Source organism: Cervus canadensis, chromosome 10 (genome assembly GCF_019320065.1).
Source record: "Cervus canadensis isolate Bull #8, Minnesota chromosome 10, ASM1932006v1, whole genome shotgun sequence".
In the NCBI taxonomy this organism is placed as follows: Eukaryota; Metazoa; Chordata; class Mammalia; order Artiodactyla; family Cervidae; genus Cervus; species Cervus canadensis.
Window position 1 is genome coordinate 30,050,452 of NC_057395.1, and position 24,380 is coordinate 30,074,831.

The following is a 24,380-nucleotide window of genomic DNA, read 5'->3' on the forward strand; positions in this document are numbered from 1 at the left end:
TGTTTACACCACTGAGTCCGATTATTTATACATAGGCTATAGGTTTTGCAGCTCCAGAATTTGTTGGCACTCAGAGTATGATAAATTGTACCTGACTGACTTGTGAAAAATCATCTGGAGAAAGATTTTTTCCCCCTAGGAAAATATGGAAATGACACATGGTGTGTACAGCCAGAAACAGCAAAAGGAAGGGTGGGTTTTGAGCTGTCACAGTGGATGGTTAAGAATTTCAGTTTTGGGGCAGAAGTTTTGCTCAAGTCACATCACCTCAAAACCACATCGTCTTCCTCTCTAGAATAGGTTCCAAGCTCAGGGTTTTCCTGTATATATTCAATGGGATAGGGACTTTTCTGGTGGTCCAGTCATTAAGAATCCACTTGCTAAAGCAGGGGCATGGGTTCAGTCCCTGGTCAGGGAACTAAATCCCACATGCAACAACTAGAGAAGCCTGAACACTGGATAGAAGACCCAGCACAGTGGGATAATACATGCACAAAGTTCAACATTAACCTCCCAGAGGCCAAATAAAAATCCAGTAAATGCCAATGTCTCTGTCATTATTAAAGGGAATCTTTGCATGCTTTATCTCTCATCTGGAAAAAAATCACAGAAAAGGATTAAATTTCTTGGGGGGAAAAAGATGAATCTTGGGTCCCTCTTAGCACATGTGCACTCCAGACTTTCTAAAAAGTGAAGTTTGTACATTTACTGGTTTTAGGGAGAAGGGGAAGCAACCAGAATGCTCCTACATTACTGGTGGGGATGTCAAAGGTCACAGACCTTTTGGAAGCTCTTTTGTGGCTCCTCAAAAGTTAAACATAGATACAGCCCAGAAGTCCCACTCCTAGGTATATACTCAGGAGAAGTGAAAACATGCATGCATACAAAAGCTTGTTCATAAATGTTCACTTCAGGATTGCTGAAGTGAAGTTTGGTCGCTCAGTCACGTCTGACTCTTTGCGACCCCATGGACTGTAGCCCACCAGGCTCCTCTGCCCATGGGATTCTCCAGGCAAGAATACTGGAGTGGGTAGCCATGCCCTTCTCCAGGGGTTTCTCCCAATCCAGGGATTGAACCCCAGTCTCCTGCATTGCAGGCGGATTCTTTATCACTGAGCCACCTGGGAGGCCCTAGCCAAAAGATGGAAAGACACAGCTCAATTGTCTATCGACATGATAGATAGATGAAATAGATTTTTAAAAAATGTTGAACAGCCATACCATCGAATTTTATTTGGCAACAGTAAGGTGTGGGCTCAAGCTACAAGTGGATCAACTTTGAAAACATGATTCTAGTTGTGAAGAAATCAGTCACAAAAGTCATGACTTCATTCATATGAAACATCCAGAATAAACAACTCTATAGAGACAGAAAGTAATTAGTGATTGCCTGGGGCTGGGAGGGAGGGCAGGGATGGGGAGTGATTGCTAATGGATATAAGGTATTTTTTTTGTTTGTTTCGTTTATCTTAATATTAATAATAAATAATATTTATTAATATTTGTTTGGCTGTGCCGGGTCTTAGTTGTGGCATTCTGGAACTTCAATCTTCATTGCAGCACTCAGGTTCTTTTTAATTGTGGCATGTGGGATGTAGTTCCCTGGTTCTTCAGGGATCAAACCCAGGTCCCTTGCATTGGGAGCACAGTCTCAGCCACTGGACCACAAGGAAAGTCCCCAGGTTTTCTTTTTGCAATGGTGAAAATTTTCTGGAATTAGATAGTGATGATGGTTGTACAGCTTTGTGAATAATCTCAAAAACACTGAACTGTACCTTCTAAAATGGTGAATTTTGTGGTTTATCAATTGTATCTGGAAAAAAATCAGTGAATGGTTAACGTGGAAAAAAAGAAAACAGAGAAGCCAATATTGTCATTGGAGCATCCAGAGATAATTGCTGCAAATGCTTTGATGTAGATCCTTCCAGACTGATGCAAATATATATATTTAAAAAAATAAAATGGTATCATACTGTACATACTGTTGAATGAAAGTTTTGCTTTTTTTGTATTACTGTCACTTTTCAATATTAAGAAATTGCCTTTCTAAACACAGGTGGCATTCGACTCTGAATCTTCTCAAATGTCTTGCCTTTCCACTTCCCTCTGCCAAACTGTGTTTCTTCTCTTTCCAGAGTTTTCTTAGGACTTTGCAAACAAATCTGTTCACCTTGGCTCACCAAAATGTGTTCAGTGCTTGCTGTCATAACTTGACCTATGTTACAAGCTCTTTCACTCATATCCATGCTTTTAGTGGAATCGATCCCTAAATCCATATTTTTACTTTGACCTCTACCCCATAGACTAGACCTTTATCTCCAAATGCCTACTAGAAATTCCCACTTGGGCATTCATCACTGACACTATCAGAAGACTAAAATCGAACTCATTATACTTTTCAGTCCTCCGGCTGGGCACAGAGGAAGATGTGAATTATGAATTTTGAAATGGAGGTTCATGCCCACACTTAACCTTTCTCATTCAAGCCAAGCTTCTTACAAGCCATGGAAGCCTACCCTAGCTAACTTAGAAAAGGTTGGTTTGGAAGGAGACAGGGTGGCTCACACCATGGTCGGGAGAGAAGGCCGGGGAACCAGATTTGGTAAAAAGGGCAGATAAATGGCCTCCCAGGGCCTGCACGGCAGTGACAACAGTGACGTTGGGCCCTGAGCATGGTCTGGGCTGATGTCTGCTGCCTGGGATGCTGATGGTCCTCATTCACCTCAACTAATTCCTCAGAGTGCAGAGAGGAGTCGGATATGGGACAATGTAAAGAAAAACAAACTCCTGTCCACACAGTCTGGGTTTCCTTAAACCAAGGGGAACAGAAGTAATTTTCCTCCCCACCTCATGGGATTGTAGGAAAGACAGCTGGTATGTTGGAAGATAGTCTGTGAAACACGGGTCCCTCCACAGAGTGTAGGTTGTTTCTACAGGTTTTCCTTCCAGTCTCTGTTCCTTATTTTGTGTACCTTTGTTCCCCCTCAGGGCTTCCATATTCCCTCAGTGCCCCAGATCCCCCTCACAGCCCCCATATCCCCTCACTGATCCCCATCCCACTCATGGCCCCATATCTAAACCCTACAGTCTTGCCTATAATTCCTTCTTCACCCCAGCTGTCCCTTGTCATCTTCACTGGCCCTTAGAATTCAGCTACAACAGTGAAAACCAGTCGCTCCCAAGCTTGATGATATATTAGACTCACCTGGGGCAGTAACTACTTCAGAGGAGCCGTGAGGAGACCTCCGAAGCTGTATTTTTAAAAAACTGCTGAGGAAATCACAGCAGGAACAGACCCGCTGACCCACTGACTGGAATGTACAAATTGAGCTTGTGACATGGCGCACTAGCCCTCAGTAAAAGGGTTCTGTATTGAAATGTTTGTAATATGTAGCCTGCGACATACCCCTCCAGAGATTCACAATTAAAGAGGTAAGAAACCTGCAAGTAAGATACCTGTGAAACCATCCAATCCAGGACATCTAAGACCTATGAGACTACAAGACTCTTTTGTCCGGGATATTGTGATTTACAGTAAGAAATAGGCACATGGTTTTCATCCTGTTTCTGGCAGAGAGCTTCCTGAACTCTAGGGATTTTCTAAGTGGCGATGGCCTCAAAGGTGTCTCTTGTTAACACTAATGAGGTGACTTTTGGAGGCACTTAAGGGTGGGGGCTGGTTGCCATGCAGTCTGTGATTGGAGGGTTGGAACTTTTAATCCCACCCCCTGACCCAGCAGAGAGGGGCCAGCGGCCAATGATGTAATCAATCATGCCTATGTAAGGATGTCAAGCCATTAAAAATCAAAAGGAGGGGGTTAGAGAGCTTCTGGGTTGATGAATACATGGAGGTGCTAGGACAGTGGTCCCTGGAGAGAACATGGACTCTCCAGACCCCCTTCCCTTTCCCCACATATCTCGTCAGTCTGGCTGTTCCTGAGTTACATCCTCTCCTGATGGTATAGTAAAGTGAAAGCTGACACAGTGGACATGGGTTTGAGCAAACTCCAGGAGACAGTGAAGGACAGGGAAGCCTGGCATGCGGCAGTCCATGGTGTCGCAGAGTCAGACACAACTTAGTGACTGAACAGCGATAACAATCATCTGGTGAATAAAATGTTTCTATGAGCTGCTCTAACAAATTACTCAAACCTGAGAAAGCTGTGGCAATCTCTGATATATAGCTGGTTGTCAGAAGCATAGTTGACAACCTGGACTAGTCTGAATGGAGCAGGGGCAGTCTTGTAGGACCAGCTGTGGAATCTGATGCTATCTCTGGGTAGAGACTGTCAGAACTGAGTGGATTTGCAGGATGCCTGACTGGGGTCCTGAGACTTACCTGTTGGTATGGGTGCTAGAACTCTTTTAGTCCCGTGAAGTGAAGTGAAGTCACTCAGTCGTGTCCGACTCTTTGCGGACCCATGGACTGTCCCATAACATGTATTAAAATTCTACCTAGAGAATATTCTGAGAAATATACTTCCACTTTGGGAAACCCTGGCCTATAGAATCTGTTTGGAATTTGTTACTCTAGTTTCCAAGGTTTTTGACCACTTGGCTACAAGCTTTACCTCCTCCCATGTCTCTCTAGTCAGCCCTGGGTGTCTGCAGGGCACGGATTCCAGGAAACCCCACAGATACCAAAATCCTTGCCTGCTCAAGTCCCTTATATAAAATGGCCTGATGTTTGCATATAACCTACCTAATACCATTAATACCTAACACAATGTAAGTGAAATGTAAATAGCAGGCCAGGCATGGGGCAAATTCAAGTTTTGATTTTTTGAAACTTTCTGGAATTTTTTTTTTCTGAATATTTTCTATTGGCAGTTAGAGGAACCTTAGGGTCCAGAGCTCCTGGAGCCTGTCCAAGGTCTGTAATTGTGCTGGGTGATATTCTATGCCCTCATCCACCCCTAAAAAGCAGGGACTGCATGTTAGGTACTTTAGTCCCCTTTCCTGGGGCAGGACCCCCTGCCGTAGTGGCCTGGTAAATAGCTGTCAGTTTGCTGAATGTCTTTTGGGGTTTGTGGGTTTGGTTTCTTCTCCAGTGATGCTGTCCAACCTCCCGGGTATTGTGTCTGTGGGGTTCAGGGTCATCCTGGAGGGCAGAGTGCTGGTCAAGGCCATGGAGTGGGTTATGTGACTGTCCAGGGCAACCACAGAAGGGGTGGAGGGGAAGTCCAGGAGGAACATGCGCTGAACAAGTCTAGGGGAGGGAGTGGCCAGCTAAGCATGTGGCCCAAGGGAGTGAGAGTTCTGTGGTTAGTCCCTGCCCTCTAGGGGCCTCTGTCCAGCAGTTAAAATAGAGAGGGCCCAGGTCTGAAATTCTTCACATGCTTGCCCTGCCTCCAACCAGCCACTGGGGGACTGGCACCTCCAGTAGCTTCTGTGATTAATACCTCCTGGTTCCCTCCAATCAGAAGGCCAGGGTCAGTGATGCTAGCCCGGGGAAAGCACTGAATCCACCCTGACTTGTTAAGGGACCGAATTCACGTTGTTGTCCTTAGTCGCTAGTTACTGGTTGTCCACGTCGTGCTCTGAGGTTGGGGCCTCCCCATATCGCCCAGCTCTCCTGGGGCTGTGGCTCTCGAACTTCAGCGTGCATCTGGGTGATCTGCAGGCCTCGTCCAAACTCACTGAGCCTCCCGCCAGATCTGCTGGGTCAGCAGACCTGGGGCGGGACAGGAGGTTTTGCATCACTAACAAGTTTCCCAGGTGATGCTGCTGCCACCCATCTGGAGAATCATACTCTGAGGGTCATTGATTTGGGGCATCACTCCCTCTGGCTTCCCCAGCCCTGCCACCTGCAGCAAATGTCTCTCCACTGACGTGGAGGGTTTTCAGTGGCTCTCATCATTCTGGGGAGAAGGCAATGGCACCCCACTCCAGTACTCTTGCCTGGACAATCCCATGGACGGAGGAGCCTGGTAGGCTGCAGTCCATGGGGTCGCTAAGAGTCAGACACGACTGAGCATCTTCACTTTCACTTTTCACTTTCATGCATTGGAGAAGGAAATGGCAACCCATTCCAGTGTTCTTGCCTGGAGAATCTCAGGGACGGGGGAGCCTGGTCGGCTGCCGTCTATGGGGTCGCACAGAGTCGGACACGACTGAAGCGACTTAGCAGCAGCAGCAGCAGCAGCATCATTCTGGGGATAGTCTGACCCGCATTTCAGTGTGTTCCTTCTAATTCTTTGAGTGGACATATGGACAGTGAAGAGGGGAAGGAAATTAGAAATAAAAAGATAGCTGACCGGACTTCCCTGGTGGTCTGGTGGTTAAGAATCTGCCTTCCAATGTAGGGGACTTGGGTTCCATTCCTGGTCGGGAAACTAAGATCAGGCTAAGATGCAGCCAAATAAATAAATATTAAAAAAAAAAAGATAGATAGCTGAGTCAGTATTTAAATTGTGGTCAATTGATGACAAAAGTCTATCTGCTAACCACTCTGCTGTGTACATTTGGAATCCTTTTAACAAAGAACCTATTTCAGGTTAAGACACTGGCTATTTCCCTGGCTCTTTCTGACAGTGTGTTGAGGGTATTTCAAACAACATGATTTAGTTAAAATACTTAAAACACGGTCTGACAGAGAACAGACATCCAAGACATGTGCCTGGAAGTACATCCTATAGCACAGAGACCAGAAGCACAGGCTCTAGATCAGATGCCTGGCTTTGAATCCCATCTCTGCCACTTATTCGCACTCTGGGCAAGTTAGTTAAGCTCTCTAACTCAGTCTCCTCATCTGTAGAATGGGAAGGATCCTAGTAGTACTTCCAAGCTTAGAACTGAGATCAACTGAATTCTTGTCTGTAAAGTACTTAGGACAGTGTTATCGTTCCTGGTTCAATGCTTTTGTGCAAACTAAAATGTAATTTAAATAAAAATGCAATGTAAACAACAGTTTGGGCATGGGGCAAATTCAAATTTTGCTCTTTGGAACTATCTGGAATTTTTTTTCCTGAATATTTTCTAGTGGCAGTTAGAGGAACCTGAGGATTCAGAGCTCCTGGAGCTTGTCCAGGCTCTGTAATTGTGCTGGGTGATGTTCTATGCCCTCATCCACCCCTGAAAGCAGGGACAGCATGTTAGGTACTCTTAGTCCCCTTTGCTGGGGCAGGACCCCCTACTGTAGTGGCCTGGTAAATAGTTGTCGGTTTGCTAAATGTCTTTTGGGATTTGTGGGTTTGGTTTCTTCTCCAGCTGATGCTGCCCAACCTCCTAGGTATCCTGTCTGTGGGGTTCAGGGTCACCCTGGAAAGTGGAGTGCTGGTCAAGGCACTCTGACCAGCCTTGAGGTCAAGAATAAAGGGCTTAGTAAAGGCAACTCCTATAGGCCTGGCCCTCAGTGGAGTTATTCTGAGCATTTTACTGAAAGTCTGGATGAATGGGAACTGGTGTCACACTTCCTGGATTCATATTTTGGCTAAAAACGACTCCTTAAATTAGAACTGCCATATGACCCAGCAGTCCCACTTCTGGGCATACACACTGAGGAAACCAGATCTGAAAGAGACACATGCACCCCAATGTTCATCGCAGCACTGTTTATAATAGCCAGGACACGGAAGCAACCTAGATGCCCATCAGCAGACGAATGGATAAGGAAGCTGTGGTACATATACACCATGGAATATTACTCATCCATTAAAAAGAATCATTTGAATCAGTTCTAATGAGATGGATGAAACTGGAGCCCATTATACAGAGTGAAGTAAGCCAGAAAGATAAAGACCAATACAGTATACTAACACATATATATGGAATTTAGAAAGATGGTAACGATAACCCTATATGCAAAACAGAAAAAGAGACACAGATATACAGAACAGAATTTTGGACTCTGTGGGAGAAGGCGAGGGTGGGATGTTTCGAGAGAACAGCATCAAAACATGTATATTATTAAGTGTGAAACAGATCACCAGCCCACGCTGGATGCATGAGACAAGTGCTTGGGGCTGGTGCACTGGGAAGACCCAGAGGGATGGGATGGAGAGGGGAGGTGGGAGGGGGGATCGGGATGGGGAACACATGTAAATCCATGGCTGATTCATGTCAATGTATGGCAAAACCCACTACAATATTGTAAAGTAATTAGCCTCCAACTAATAAAAATAAATGGAAAAAAAAACGACTCCTTAGTGAACTGGAATAAACTGCCTCACTTTTTTCATCTGTTAAATGGGGATAAACATAGCAGTTACTTCACAGGATGGCTCTGTGGATTAGGTGAGTTACACTGGGCTTTAAAGCTTTAGGACAGTGCCTGGCCTGCGCCATGTGCCCAATCTGTGTTGGTCGGTAGTCACGGGGAGTGGGTGTTACCTGTGGGCCTGACAGCCATCAATCCCACCTGTTAGGTCCCTGTCACCTTGCACAGAGGGATAAGCATGTGAGTGAAGACTGTCGTGGCCTGGCTGCCCATGTCTTGGTTTCATTTATTACAGGAACCCACCGATTTTCTTTTTCTTAGGCAGCCATTCTCCCCGAATCCCAAGGGCCCTGGTGGAATTGTCTTTTAAACTGATGTGTCAGATGCATTTAGACCTCGGATGGGTTTCTTCTTATCTTGCAGCTGATATATTTTTTATAAATCATCAGCTCCAGTGTCCTTTCAAGCTACAGAGAGGATATGCTTTTCGTGTTAAGCTGCAGAATGACTTTTCCCCCCATTCAAAGTGAAGCACTGATTTACCGAGCTCTATAAAGGGGTTCAACATACTTATAGGAGCAACAAGGTGAAGTTTTCACTGGAGCTTATACGATTCTTTGGAACTCTGTGTTATAAGACTTTACATTGATATTTCAGGTATTCCTAACAGTATCTAAGCAATAAGCATGACATACATACATACACATAATATAGACCTGTGAGCCTTTTCTTCCTTTACCTTCAAATATTTAAATTTTTATTGGAATATAGTTGATTTACAATGTTAGTGAAGCCTGGTGTGCTGCAGTCCACGGGATTGCAAAAAATCGGACACAACTGAGTGACTGAACAACAAAAAAGTGTTCATGTTAGAAAACTTACACAAATAATTTTTCCAGTCACACATAATTCTACCACCCAGAGCTAACCACTGTTAACAATTTCTTTTTTCCTGTGCGTGTGTGTAAATATTGCTTTTATAGAATGTGATCAGGCCAATGGGTAACACGACGTCTGTACCTTTTTAAAGCTGTAGGAGGTTGTTGATGTAGGTATGTTTTTGAACATGCTGCAATTTCGCTATAGTTGCACACAATGACCATTAATCTAACTTTATAAAAATAAAGGAGTTTCTGAAATAAAAAGTATGATCAGGCTGAACATACTATTTAATATATTGTCATTTAGTTGCTCAGTCGTGTCTGACTCTTTGCGACCCCGTGGACTGCAGCACAGCAGGCTTCTCCGTCCTTCACCATTTCCTGCAGTCCACTCAAACTCATGTCCACTGGATGCCACCTAACCATCTCATGCACTGTCACCCCCTTCTCCTTTTGCCTTCAATCTTTCCCAGCATCAGGGTCTTTCCCAGTGAGTCATCTCTTCGCATCAGGTGGCCAAAGTATTGGAACTTTAGCTTCAGCCTCGGTCCTTCCAATGAATATTTGGGGTTGATTTCCTTCAGGATTGACTGGTTTGAGCTCATTGCTGTCCAAGGCAGTCTCAAGAGTCTTCTCCAGCACTACAGTTCAAAAGCATCAATTTTTCAGCACTCAGCCTTCTTTATGGTCCAACTCTCACATCCATACATGACTAGTGGAAAAACCATAGCTTTAACTATATGGGCATTACTTCATGCCATAAATATTTTTCTGCATTATTAAAAAGTCTTAAGAATAGCCTCCCTTTTCATTCCCTGTTCATTACATGAAAGTTAATTTAGATAAATAACAGGAAGAAAATTTTAAAGTTCCCATAATCTCACCATTCAGAGGTAGCTATCAGTAGTTGGGCATATGTCCCCTTAGACGTTTTTTTGAGTTCGTATTATTGTTCTTTTTTGTTCATCTGCTTTTTTCACCTCTTGACTGTTGATCTCTGTTTATACCACTGAAAATGGATGTATAGTATTCTTTTCTAAAAAATTGAAGTTTAGTTGATTTACAGTGTTGTGTTAATTTCTGCTGTGGACCAAAGGGACTCAGTTATACACACATATATGCGTTCTTTTGCATCTTCTTTTCCATTATAGTTTATCACATGATATTGAATATAGCTCCCTGCACTATAGTAGGACTTTGTTGTCTATCCATTCTATAAATAATAGTTCGCATCTGCTAATTGCAAACTCCCAATCCACCCCTCTCCTACCTCCCCGACTTGACAACCACAAGTCTGTTCTGTGAGAGTCTGTTTCTGTTTCATAGATATATTCCTTTGTCCTTTAAATTCCACATATAAATGTTATCATATGATAATTGTCTTTCTCTTTCTGATTTACTTCACTTAATATGATAATCTCTAGGTCCATCCATGTTGCTGCAAATGGCATTATTTCATTTGGATTTTTTTGTTGTTGTTGTTGAGTTGTATGAACTGTTTGTATATTTTGGAAATTAAGCCCTTGTTGGTCACATTATTTGCAAATATTTTCTTCTGGTCCATAGGATGCCTTTTTGTTTTGTTTATGGTTTCCTTTGCTGTACAAAAGCTTGTAAGTTTGATTCAGTCTCATCTGTTTATATTTGTTTTTATTTCTATTGCTTTGGGAGATTGACCTAAGAAAACACTGGTATGTCAAAGAATGTTTTGCCTGTCTATGTTCTTTTCTAGGAGTCTTATGGTGTCACGTCTTAAATATTTAAGTCTTTAAGACACAAAATGCCTATATAGTATTTTAATTTAAGAATGTATTATAATTTAAATATAAGTTTACATTATAACATGTAAATTATTCTAATTTTTAAAAATATTTAAACAATATTGTGATTAATACCCTGTACATTGATCTTGGGGCAAATCTTTCTTCTTACAGATGAATTCCTTCAAGTAAAATTGCTGGATCAAAAGTTTTAAACAAATTTGATATTTATTTACAAACTGTCATCAGAAATACTGTAGCAATGAACATGTCTATTCATAATGGCTAAGAGTTCCCTTCAGCACAAAGAGAAACACTGGTGCTATCTTTCAATATTTGCCAACTGAATAACCATAATTTTCTTTCCACTATTTAATTTGCATTTCTTGGTTTAATTTTTAGCATATTAATGTTTATTGGCCATTTATTTATGAGTTGGATATGTGATAAGTATATTCTTTCTTAAAAAATCATTTATTCTGCATATATTTTTCTCATTTTGTCATTTGCTGTTTTTCTTTGTAAACTTTTTGAAGTACACTTTAAATTTTTTTTTCCTGTTTCTTTTTATTTATTTATTTATTTATTAACCAATATACTTTTTTTTTCCATTTATTTTTATTAGTTAGAGGCTAATTACTTTACAATATTGTAGTGGTTTTTGCCATAATTGACATGAATCAGCCATGGATTTACATGTGTTCCCCATCCTGAAACCCCTTCCCACCTCCCTTCCCATCCCATCCCTCTGGGTCTTCCCAGTGCACCAGCCCCAAGCACTTGTCTCATGCATCCAACCTGGACTGGTGATCTGTTTCACACTTGATAATATACATGTTTTGATGCTGTTCTCTCAGATTATCCCACCCTCGCCTTCTCCCATAGAGTCCAAAAGTCTGTTCTGTACATCTGTGTCTCTTTTTCTGTCTTGCATATAGGGTTATTGTTACCATCTTTCTAAATTCCATATATATGCATTAGTATACTGTATTGGTGTTTTTCTTTCTGGCTTACTTCACTCTGTATAATAGGCTCCAGTTTCATCCATCTCATTAGAACTGATTCAAATGTATTCTTTTTAATGACTGAGTAATATTCCATGGTGTATATGTACCACAGCTTTCTTATCCATTCGTCTGCTGATGGGCATCTAGGTTGCTTCCATGTCCTGGCTATTATATACAGTGCTGCGATGAACATTGGGGTACACGTGTCTCTTTCAGATCTGGTTTCCTCGGTTTGTATGCCCATTAATTAATTAAATAATTCTGAGTTGATTATTTCTTACTACAGCATCATGTTTAAGAAATCCTTTCTTTCCTCAAGCTTGTATAAATATTAATTTCAAATTTTCTAGTTTTTTATTTAAATCCTTGAAATCTCTGGAATTGTCACACAGAGTAAGATAAGAGGATCCAACTATACTGTAATTTTTTAACAGTTTGACTGAGGTATAATTCACATACTATAAAACTTGCCCTTTTAAAGTGTATAGGTGATTTTCCTGGTGGTCCAGTGGTTACGACTCTGTGCTCCCATGGCAGGGGACACAGGTTTGATCCCTGCTTGGGGAGCTAAGATCCCACATGCTGCCAAAAAATGTAAGTTTAGAAAAAGTTAAGTATACAAGTCAGTGGTTTTTAATATAGTCAGGGTTGTGCACCATCACCACTATCTAATTTTAGAACATATTCATCATTACAAAGGGTAACTCTGCATCCCTTAGCAGTGACTTCCTATTACTGCTCCCCATTCTGGTCCTAAGCAACTGCTAATTACAATACTCTGTCTCTTCAGATTGGCTAATGTGGACATTTCATATAAATGGAATCATAGTATATATGACCTTTGTGTCTAGTTTCCTTCACTTAGCATAATGTTTTCAAGATTCATCCATATCAGCATGTATCAGTATTTCATTTTCTTTAATTGCTGAATAATATTCCACTGTTTGGGTATAACACACTTTATCCTTTCATCAGTTGAGGGACACTGAAGTTTCCAATTTTTGGCTACTATGAATAATGCTGCTCTGAACATTTGTGTACAAATCTCTGTGTGCTCAGGAGTTTTTCAATTCTTTGACCTTTCCTCTACTCTTTTAAATTGTTTCGTGGATCTTCTTGGATCACGAATCAAATCTGTCTCCTGCATTAGCAGGGGGATTTATTTTTACCACTGAGCCACCAGGGAAGCCCCAGTTCCCCTCCACTCTTACTCCCCCTTCCCAGAGTCTTAAATATAGACTTGTGCTGGTGAGTCAGCTTTGACCACTTGGATGAGGGTGTTTCCCAGGGGTGATAGCACAATAAGATGGATATAACTGGGTTTCTGGATGACCACATGAAGCAGAGCTGCCTATGACCACCCTGGACCCCGACACCCACTTCTAGGCTATTATCAGTTGGAAGGGAAAAAAATCTGTTTTGCATTTGAGTGCCTTACGGGGGCGGGGGGGCTCTTTGTTATAGCAGCTGAACATATGTTATGCTAATTATAACAATACTTTTAATATATGCTGTATAGAGGCAAATTTTTCCTTAAATCTCCACTCTGTTTCATGGATCTGTCTATTCTTGTACCAAAACCACAGCTTCAATTTCAATAATTTTATGTTTAAATGGGAGAAGGATGGGAGGGGCCTATGTCTCTCTCACAATTTCTAGAGCATTTCTTGACTTTTCTCTTGCATTCAGTCTTTCAAATGAATTCAGACTCATTTTGTCAGCTTCCACCACCTCCTCTTTTCCACCTCCAAAGTCAGTGGGTACTTTCCAATCAAAAGTCACTTTTTGGTCTCTGAGAGTTTGCTCATTTTCTAAAGCTGTGTGTCAAAATGCTAGCCTCGGCATTATCAAGGTGTATTTGGGGCTCCTTTCTCTTAATATGACCACCAGCCAACATCCAGGAGTCAGCTGGACATTTAAAATATACCCAGTCCTCCATGATCGTTGAGCCCATCCACCCAGAGAGAGGGAAAGACAGCTGTGGTTATGGCTTCCAGGGAGGCAGGGAGGACATACACACTTGAACAGTCCGTGACACAAACCATATGAACAAGCAAAATCTTACTGAATCCAAGATGCCCACAGCTCTGGGTCTGTGTTACAGGGAGGGTCTGTGAGGTCGCAGTGGAGGAAGGTGGCATTGCTTTACGCCAGTGAGAGTTCTCCTAAAGACAGGGCAGTGCTGCAGTGTTGATTACAAGAGAGGAAGGGGACTGTTAACTGAGTCTGATTTCCCCCTATTCAGTGGTTAGGAATACATCAATGTGGAGAATTCTTAATTCAGTCATATACAGAGTAAGTGCCATCTATTGTAATGTATCCTTCCTCCCTCCATTGCTCGAGGACGGCAGAAAGCAATTCTCCTAGTGGAATGTGCAGTTGGTCCACCACTTCATTGAACCAATTTAGGATGCCCAATTTCCTTTGTAAGATGGATTTTTTTTTTTTTTGCTCCCTATTCACATCGAGGGCCCTCCACATTTGTAATCTGGATGGCATCATTTTGGAGAGCATGCACACCTGGAGTTCAGAAGAGCTGGTTTCTGACCAGCTTCTCCGTTTAACACACTCGCATCAGCTTAATTTTTTTTTCTAAAATTCATTTCTATAATGTACAGATTGTTTACCTTCAAAACAAATTTCTCCTTATTTTTGCTATTTTTCACATCTCCATGGGTAACTTCATAGACTTGGGCAAAGGCCCCTTCTCCAAGAAGGTGATCAACGTAGACCAGCAAAGAGCCTAGTTGGAATTCAGTCTTGGGCTTGATGGCTGGAAGCTTACATGTCCATTCATAAGTATTTGGATAGGAACTCGCTGGTTTAGAAAGCCCAGATAAAAGTTTGAGAATCAACTCCTCATCCCAGGAATTCTCAACAGTGAAGTTTGGAATGTCTACATTCCCAAGTGAGCCAGCCTGCATCAGTTCAGCCTGGAGCCCAGCGCTGGCTTCTGCCGGATCCTCTTCAATGGCAAAGTCAGGGTCTGTGACTTTACAGGACTTGAGGTTCCACTCTGCCTTGCTGGTCAGCACGGCTGCAGCAGGCTGGCCCAGACAGAGCAAGGACACAGAAGGGACATCTGTGGGGCACACTTAGTCTCGTCTTATCTCTTCAATTGGACTGAACTTTCTCTCTTTCAAGGGTTCCACCTTGTTTCTTTTGAAAGAATCCAAAGCTACATGGGTGTGCTGGTTTCCTACCATATTTTCTTTATCTTCCAGTGGGTGCGCGGAGTCCATGGGAAGCCTGTGGACGTGAGCTGCACGGCGAACCTAAAGTCTCCTGGGCTCTTGGGGCTGGGCACCAGGCTTTTGTTGCAGCAGATGCCCCCCACGGCTGAATCATCCAGAAACTCATCAGTATGAGGCACTTCATTTGGTTTTGTAGGAAACCAGCTCATGGGACGTTCTCCAAAGGTCCTGGCTCCTGCAGGTTTATTTTTTTGGCTATGGTAATCCATAATTTTTTTTGTTTCCATCTTCAAATACAGGAAAAGCATATGACAAAAAAGAGATGATCTTACTGACTCCCCAAGCCCCAGAAGATGTTACATTTTTTTTGAAACTTGGCTTCAAACGCATCTTCATTTTGACCTAGAGATGGCCATTCCTCTTTGTCATCAAAAATATCAGGAACTGTAGGAGCCTGAAACATTCACGATGAAACCGAGAGCTTCCTTTGTGTGCACTATGGGTGATGGCTGCACTTTGGATGGTGTTGCCTGAACCAGTGCCAGTGATGTGTTTGGAGTTGTGTGAAAGGAACTTGTGTTAGTAACCTCTGTGTTTCACACCCTTCTTTTATCTCTGCTCTACTCTGTGGCCTGAATTCATGAGTACTTTTGTTCACACACCTGGCATCTTTGCTGGCCCCTGAAAACATGGTGTCCATCACTGGCTGGCCTGCCAAAGGAACCGGGCAAGCTACACTCTGGTTGATGGTTGGGAACACCAAAGCAGTGGTGACAGCATTTGCCATAAGAGGAACAGAAGTGGCCTCTCTGGGTTTCTCGTCCTCATTCTTTGAGGTCTGCTGAGGGATGGCTGGAAGACCTGGAGCTCTTAGTTCCTGCTGGGAGTCTGTGTGTGGCCCCAAACATGCTGGACTGACTTCAGATGTCCCCTGGGAGGAGGGAAGGTTCTCATGAGACATCTCTGCTACTTGGTGTAACTTCTTATGAAGCTCATCCATTTTCTGTTTTAATAGTTGTTCTTCAAAAGCATTTGCTTCTTTCCTTTTCATATAATGTCTCTCTTTATTTACCCATTGTTCATGCTCTCTCCATAGATTGTATTTCTGGGCTCTCAGCTCTTTGAAGGGAAACTCTGATTCTCCGCGAATAAGCTGCTCCTTGACATGACAAACTGCTCAACATCAGCTTTGTCTGCCACAGATGGGTGTGCAGAATATCCTGATTTAGAAATCGTGATCACTCTTTGTTCCATGTTCGACCCTTTATTACCAGCTGCAGGTGTTGCTCCAGAAAGTTGTGGACTCTTAGAAATGCAGGCTGAGTTATTTCCTGGATTTGATTTTGATGTTACCTTTGATTTAAAATCTGAGCATCAAGCAGAGGTTCTGAGGTTCTCGCTTGAGTTGGCAAATGGTTTCAGTGAGGCGTGTCTGAAACACCCTGTACTGTTGTTGCAGCAGCTCCCTGGGTTCCACAGAGGAGCTGACCAGGTTCTGATCCCGTGGTTGTACAGAAACTGAAAAAACTGGTGATGGTCACTGTTGCACTCGGAAAATTTTAAACAATAGTTGATGAACCTTGGGTCATTGTGATGTCTCTTCTAATCTAAAAATTCCTTCATTAGATGCTCTGAGGAAGTTGTTCACAACAAACTGGGGAAAATTCTTCAAGAGATGGGAATACCAGAGCTCCTGACCTGCCTCCTGAGAAATCTGTATGCAGGTCAAAAAGCAACAGTTAGCGCTAGACATGGAACAACAGACTGGTTCCAAATTGGGAAAGGAGTATGTCAAGGCTGTATATTGTCACCCTGCTTATTTAACTTATATGCAGAGTACATCTTGAGAAATGCTGGGCTGGAGGAAGCACAAGCTGGAATCAAGATTGCCGGGAGAAATATCAATACCTCAGATATGCAGATGACACCACACTTATGGCAGAAAGCGAAGCAGAACTAAAGAGCCTCTTGATGAAAGTGAAAGAGGAGAGTGAAAAAGCTGGCTTAAAGCTCAACATTCAGAAAACTAAGATCATGGCATCTGGTCCCATCACTTCATGGCAAATAGGTGGGGAAACAATGGAAACAGTGACAGACTTACTATTTTCGGGCTCCAAAATCACTGCAGATGGTGATTGCAGCCATGAAATTAAAAGACGCTTACTCCTTGGAAGGAAAGTTATGACCAATCTAGACAGCATATTAAAAAGCAGAGACATTACTTTGTCAACAAAGGTCTGTCTAGTCAAGGCTATGCTTTTTCCAGTGGTCATGTATGGATGTGAGAGTTGGACTATAAAGAAGGCTGAGCGCCGAACAACTGATGCTTTTAAACTGTGGTGTTGGAGAAGATTCTTGCAAGTCCCTTGGACTGCAAGGAGATCCAACCAGTCAATCCTAAAGGAAATCAGTCCTGAATATTCATTGGAAGGACTGAAGCTGAAGCTCCAATACTTTGGCCACCTGATGTGAAGAACTGACTCATTTGAAAAGACCCTGATGCTGGGAAAGACTGAAGGCGGGAAGAGAATGGTTGGATTAGATGGTTGGACAGCATCACCGACTTGATGGACATGAGTTTGAGTAAACTCCAGGAATTGGTGATGGACAGGGAGGCCTGGCGTGCTGCAGTCCATGGGATCACAAAGAGTCGGACACGACTGAGTGACTGAACTGAAGTATTCTTTATTCTCAGGAAAATTCTCCAAGTGGGTCATTGCCCTTGTAACTCTGCATATGGGCTTCAGACATTTGAAAAACATTTTCTGGGTTATCCATGGTGAGAGGACCCAGGCTAGCAGCAGTTTCAACTGCTTAGCTTCATTTTTGATATGTGTTTTAAAGGAATTAGCTGAAGTAGCTTAGTTTCAAAGTTTAAGTTTAAAATGTCCTTCAATTTCTCAGCATTAACAGATAAAAATGGACAAAAAAAAAAAAAAGGTAAAACACAATGGAAAGGCCCATAAGTATTGAGTCTATTTGGAATATCGGTATGAAAGCACAGCATGCTGTGGATTATCCTACAAGGGCTCCATTTCTTTATTGTTCTTCGGCTTTCCCATTATGACTCATTTTACATTCTTTTAATTTCACCGATAACAAAATAGAACTAAATAATACATACATGCATATAATATGTATTTTGGGAGGGATGATCACTATCATACTTTCGGAGGTTACAAAATGCAAACGGAGTTGGTTTGTGAAAATTCAAAGCTTTGTTCTGAATCATTAGTTACCAGATTCTCCTGGGGAGCACCCAGTATCCCTCCAGCAGAGTTATGGACACTTATGAAGAGTCAACATAGGGACAGAAAGTCCACGTGATCCAAGGCTATGAGACACAGAAGAGGGAGAGGGAAGTGTGTGTCCTAGTCCGCCTCTGCTGGGGAGGATGGGAAGTGGGGGTCCTGAAAACATGTTTTCTTTCCCCAAGGCCTGAAATCTATGTGGCCTTAAAGATCCCTGACATCATGATGCTTAGATTCAAAGGAAAAACAGATAATAAACATAAATAAACAAGACAATCTCAGAGCATGGTAAGTGACTCAAAGGGACTGAAAGACTGTGACTTGATGGGGACTGGGGGCTTCTCGTGAGCTGACAGACCCTCTGTACTGGTGTAGTTTAGTTCAGACTTGAATTATGTGGAATGACTGGGGCTTCAAATCTTGATCAACTCTACCTTGAGACAAAGCTGCTCAATTTAAGTTCCCTCTTCTTGTTCCGGAACTCAGGAACTCAGCAGACTTTAAGCGCTGGTGTTCCTTGGGGCTCACGGCTGTGCTCCCAGGCCCCAGAACTGTACCAGGCAGACCCTAAGTGTTCAGCGACCACTCACTGAAAGAAGTAACGGAGTCCCATGTGCACCTGAACTTGTCTGTCATCTTTTTCCAAACGGCCCCTCCCCTCATGTTTCCAATCTCATGGTTCTCCAGCCGGAGACCTGGGTGTCGTCTTCCACACCTCCTCCCTCCTCTCGCAGGCTGCACTCCCTCCTCCAGCCGAGCTAGTGCATCACTAGGTCCTCTTGGTCCTCCTGTGCTTTAGCATGTGGGGCTTGGTCCTCTGGGGTCCTCTATCCATCCTTAGTTGTTCCCATAGTTTCTTAATGGGACTCCCTGCTCCTGATGTGCCCCTCCCCTCCACTAAATATTCCAGACTTTAGCCAGACCCATCAACGGTGCCTGTAACTCTGATCAGACCTCTTACTCAGAATCTTTCAGTGGCCCCCACAACCGCCCCATTTTGTGGGATGGTCCCAGGCTGACAGGCTGCCCCAGCTCCAGCCCTCACCTCTTCAGGGTGTCAACCAGGAGAACTAGAGAGCACAGATCTTCACCAGTAGGTGGGAACAAAGGTGTCCCGGGGCCAAATCACATGACATAGCAATAATTAAAAATATATATATAAATGATTCCCCAGTAAAAGGGCCATATCAAGCCCTGCGTGTGTGCGGGGGGGAGGGCAGGGAAGCGGTTACAGCATGAGGGGCAGGTTGGGGCCAGACCCTAAGCTTCCAAGGGATGCAGGTACATGGAGGGTTCATGAAGCATCGGCTGGCAGGAGTTTCGATTTCCTTTCTCTCCAAGCAGTTCACCCTTGTCACTTTCACTCCTGCAATCCAGGGGCTTTCTTACCCTCCTCCCAGCTGTAGACTAGCCCACCACCCCCTTCCCCCAAATGAGGGCCCAAGAACCGGATCCTGACCCAAAGCCTGGACAGAGCTGACAGACCCGCCTTGGGGGGCCTTTGGAGGCAGGAGGGGGCAAGTGCCCATGCAGAGTAGCGCCCTTCTGTGTTCAGAGAGGAGAATAAAAGCAATTAGGTTTGAACAGCCACTTTGCATTAGAGGAGATTGACTTGTCCTTCTGATGTGTTGTTTCCATAGAAGCGGGGCTTAACCTTTTAAGTGAAGATTATGAAGACACCTAATTCATTTAAAATTAGGCTTCAAGCATATCAGTACTTACTGCTCAAGTGTTACTGTGGGGCTTGCCATTGATCTGATCGCCAGACAGAGCCTGCGACTTGAGACGTTCCAAGACTCTCTTTCTGGTGGCAATCTGGCCCGTGCGTTTATTTTTAAAAATTAACTTCATAAAGAGATGATAAAACTTTCACGTAAGATCACCAGAGTATTAATAAATACCTTTTAATTAATGGCTTGCATTGGCTCCTCTTCATAAACGTGGGAGGGCTGGCGCACAGGCACGAGACAGGCGCATTCAATTAAAGTAATTTATTGTTTTCTTCCAGAACAGACATAAAGGGTGTCTTGGGACTTGATATCACAACACATGTTATACACCATTTTCACAACTAGCCTTGCATGGAATTTTTTTTAAAAGAACATAGTAATCTTAAAAAAATCTAAATATTTACATATTAATAAAACATATATACAGAAGATTGAGACATGATCCATAGGTATGGAATAATAATTTTTTTTTTTTTTGCTAAGAAAGCCTATAAAAAGGATTTCTGAGTAGAGTCTGAACAGTAGTCACAGTTAAGTAAACACAAATACAGTTTTAATTTACAAAAATGATTTTGCTGTTGCAGTTTTACAACACGTATTTCCAATTTGTGAATCCATTGCACATATCTGTGAACTGAACAATCCCCACCCCCCTCTCAAGTAGTGAAAAATTCAAGCTCTTGCCTAGTCCTGGCAGGAAGTGCTTTGAAGTTTCATAGTGTGTATTTAACAGATTCCACAGCCACAAGGTAGATGTTTCTACCTTTATTCCCAACGTATTCATCGTATTCATAGTATTATAACAGAGGTGAAAGGTCACTAATTAATCTTTTCAATTCCCTCAAGAAAGACTTCCTTCTGAGAGGCAGAAGACAAATTTTAAAAAATGCCTTGCAGAAAAACAAAAGCCTGGGTTCACAGTACTTTGTTAGACCCTGTGATGAACAGAGGAGTGGGTCTCAAGGAAGGGGCTACTAACTGGCCTGAAATTGAAAAGGCTGACTAAACTTGTGATGGAAACCATTTCTCTGAACCTTCCTGGAGGCTCCAAAAAGAAGACAAAAGACATACATGTATGAGACGTAGCTGTCTAGCAGCTGGATCGAGTCTATAAGCCACACCTAGACCAGCTTTGTCACTTCACAGGGACGCCTTGGGTTAACTGGCTGGTCTTTAGTGGATTCCTGAACCCCCCTGGAGCTCTCCTCCTGGCTCAAGGTCAACTGCCCTGTGTCACACGTATGGCACAAGTACCTTGGGTGGGGTAGGAAGGAATTGAGGTTCCTGGTTTGGCTAGCAGGTTGACGGGTTGTTGCCCAGCCCAGGATGGCCATAGCCCTCACTCCTCAGCTGCCTCACCGCAAAACGAGGGGTGAACTATAGGCCTGAAGGCCTGAGCTATAACTCTGAGCTCTAACACTCTCTGCTTCGATCAAATAACTGTCAGGGACATGTGTTAAATGGCAGTATAGCATACCCCCTCCCCAAGGTTTGGTGTTTCTACTCTCCAAATTCCTTTCAAGCCAACTTTTGGCCTTTGGGTCAAGTGTCAAAGATTCATGGTAATTTGCTTTATACAGTAAATGAGGTATAAAAGTAATGTTCCTAAACAAACAGGTTATTTTAAATTCACCATCTCAACTAGAGAAAGGAATCTGGAGATAAATATCTCTGTAAAACATATACCCACATACCAAAATACTTCTTGGAAATGAACCCACATTTTCATTTGTTGGTTTTATGTCAAGTGGAGAGCACGTGTGCTAGAGCTGAATGAAGTGTGAAGGGTAAGTACATTTGTGGCCAGTTGCCACACGATGCCACAACCCTGGACTACTCAGTTAGAGTCATCTGTTAAAATAGTTGTTGGGTATCATGTGGAAGGCTGCTTACTCTGAGTTTCTCACCTTCCAATTAGGTATTTTGTCACTGTGTTAACACACAACCTACGTGAAAGGTTTTTCTTTCCTGACAATTCATGTATCATTTGCACTTATCAGGGACATGATTATTTTGGGGGGAAATAATGTCACAAATGATTTCATCTAATAGGTTAGAGTCACCCTGTCTCCCAAAACAACTTTTCCATCTTCGAGGCTGATGACAGTTCTAATTAATCTTGGCCTTCACCACTGCTCCTTCAGTCCTCCTGAAAGGGCTACTCTCCTTTATAAAATGCATTGAAGCAATTTATGTTAAAATGTGTGCTTCCAAACTCTCTACTATATTCACATTGAAAAAAACAAAAGAAAATAAAACTGCTCCTTTTTGATGGACAACGAACCAACTGAATGATACGTTGGATGTTGAAAGGCTGACAGTTCAACTCTAAAGATGATTTTTTAAAAATCTTAGACCAAATCGGAGGCCTGGTTATTGCATATGACAAAGAAAGAATATGAAAACTATTCAAACATGAAGGGTCAGCTCCATGGAACACCCATGCCTTGCAGTGACCTGAAATGCTAGTGGATCTTTGAGGAGATTCAAGTGGAGGAGCTGTGTGTACTAAGGAGCAGGGTCACTAAAGGAAAGTCTAGGCAGTGAAAGCTGTCCCTGTGTCTTCCGGTTTTTCTCTCCTGGTGTCAAGTATATGACCTACAACAGAGACAAGAGCGTGAAGGGGGTCCCTTCTCTAGGGAGGACTTGTACGCTCTTCCATGACAGGGCCAGATGTAGGACCTCTTGGGGAGGCATCTGTGTTTTATCTCTGAATCACTGTTTCTTTTTTTTTTTAAATCACTGTTTCTTAACCAAGGCTTTAGGTGTGCCAGATGAGCAATTTTAGGCCATTAGAAATCTGCAATAATGATTTTTGCAGGAAAATCCATGAATGTGGGTTACTTCTAGAGGATGTTCACATGTATTATCCAGCAATAGATAATGGCTAAATAAAATATAATTTACCTGTAAAACAGAATATCATGCAGCTATTAAAAGAATGTGTATGGAGATTTGTAATAAAATGGAAAATTCTTGTTAGGTGGTCAACCAAAACAGAACAAAACCTTAGGGAACCAACTGGATGGATTTGACCTCCAGTGTATAAATTTAAAAAAAATACAGAGAAAAGGCTGGGGAAAAAAACACCCAATAATAACGACTGTGTCTGGGTGGCAAAAGTAATTTACATTTTCTTCGTTACACTTTTCTGTATTAATTTCTAAAAGTATGTAAACGGATGCCAAATGATGACCCCAAAATGCTAAGCCTAGGTGCACTCTGCACTAACCTATTTCAAATTCAGAAGTCTCCCAACTCAGTGCTGATTCCTGGCCTTGCTCAAAAATGCTTACTGAAAGGGTGGAGGGAAGAGAAATTAAGAAAATGTTTTCCACTGTAAAATATGTATCCATTTTGTTAAAACTAGATAAACAGAAGGTTGCTTAAGTGTGATGGATTGGGATTAATGTCATCTGACGCCTGACCGTAAAGTTGGCCTGGTTGGTTCTGGTTCATAGAAACACTTGGGGAGTTATACCCCTGTCCCAGCCCTCCTCAACATACATGAATTTGGAAGGAGCAAAAAGACCTTAACCGGATAATAAAAGCATTGTTAAATCTTTAAAAAAAGACCAACTATGGCTGGCTCAGAGAGACCAGATAACCAGATGAGGACTAACCTGCCAGTGAGTCTCAGATCCAGGGAGGAAGCTGCATGTATGGGACGGTCTCAGACGGTCTCATTAGGAGACTCGTAAGAAGAGAGCATGCAGTGGTGGCGCTGTGTTCAGAGAAGCCCCCGGGCTATGAGTTTAGGTTAGAGGCTCTGGGGAGACTTGCTAGTCTAATCAAGATCATTTAATTCCATGACTGCAAGATTCGGGCACCAATCCGTGACTTCTTTTCCCTTTTTCGAGATGATTAAGTGTTATTATTTCTCATGCTGTCTAGTGATTTGTATCAAATCTCTAGCAGGAGTCTAGTGAAAAGACCTGCGGGGGGTGTCTTACAACTGCCCTCACTGGGACCTCACAGCCTCGGGATCTGAGGACAAACCCGAGAGCTGAACTGCAGCAGACTTTAGGCCGGCATACGACGGGGCAACACTGAAACGGAATCCTACAGGGATTAGTACATCCATCAACTCTTAGGATCACTAGGAAACATGCAGAGAAGGTTTAAGAAAGCTACGCAGTGGACCGGCTGGGAGTTGAGAGGCCTGGGCTCCGGCCAGGCCACCAACCAGCTGTGAGACCTTGAAAAGTCATTTAGTGTTTCTGGGCCTCAGGCTTTTTTACCTGTAAAATAAAAGGACTGGATAAAAACGAGGGACGGGACTAGATGACCTCTAACGTTCCTTTTTTTCTCAGAGTCCTTGAAAGTGTTTTCAGTTCCATGAGGCGGTTCTACCATCCCGGGTTCAATTTTCTCATCTGAAACATCTCTCTGTCTCCAT

The 24,380-nt window shown here is 42.9% G+C and overlaps 1 protein-coding gene and 1 pseudogene across 2 annotated transcripts in view; both read right to left on the bottom strand.

Moving 5' to 3' along the window:
- Positions 1–5,517: 5,517 nt before the first annotated feature.
- Positions 5,518–17,778, bottom strand: LOC122448884 (annotated as a pseudogene).
- A 2,449-nt stretch (positions 17,779–20,227) lies between these two features.
- Positions 20,228–24,380, bottom strand: part of BEND7 (BEN domain containing 7) — an 86,228-nt gene continuing 82,075 nt past the window's right edge. Inside the window, exon 10 of one of the 2 annotated variants that reach the window (XM_043479682.1) lies at positions 20,228–24,222. In XM_043479682.1, the coding sequence (XP_043335617.1) occupies positions 24,209–24,222 (14 nt within the window). In that variant the 3' untranslated portion in view covers positions 20,228–24,208. The other variant, XM_043479680.1, reaches the window with a different exon arrangement.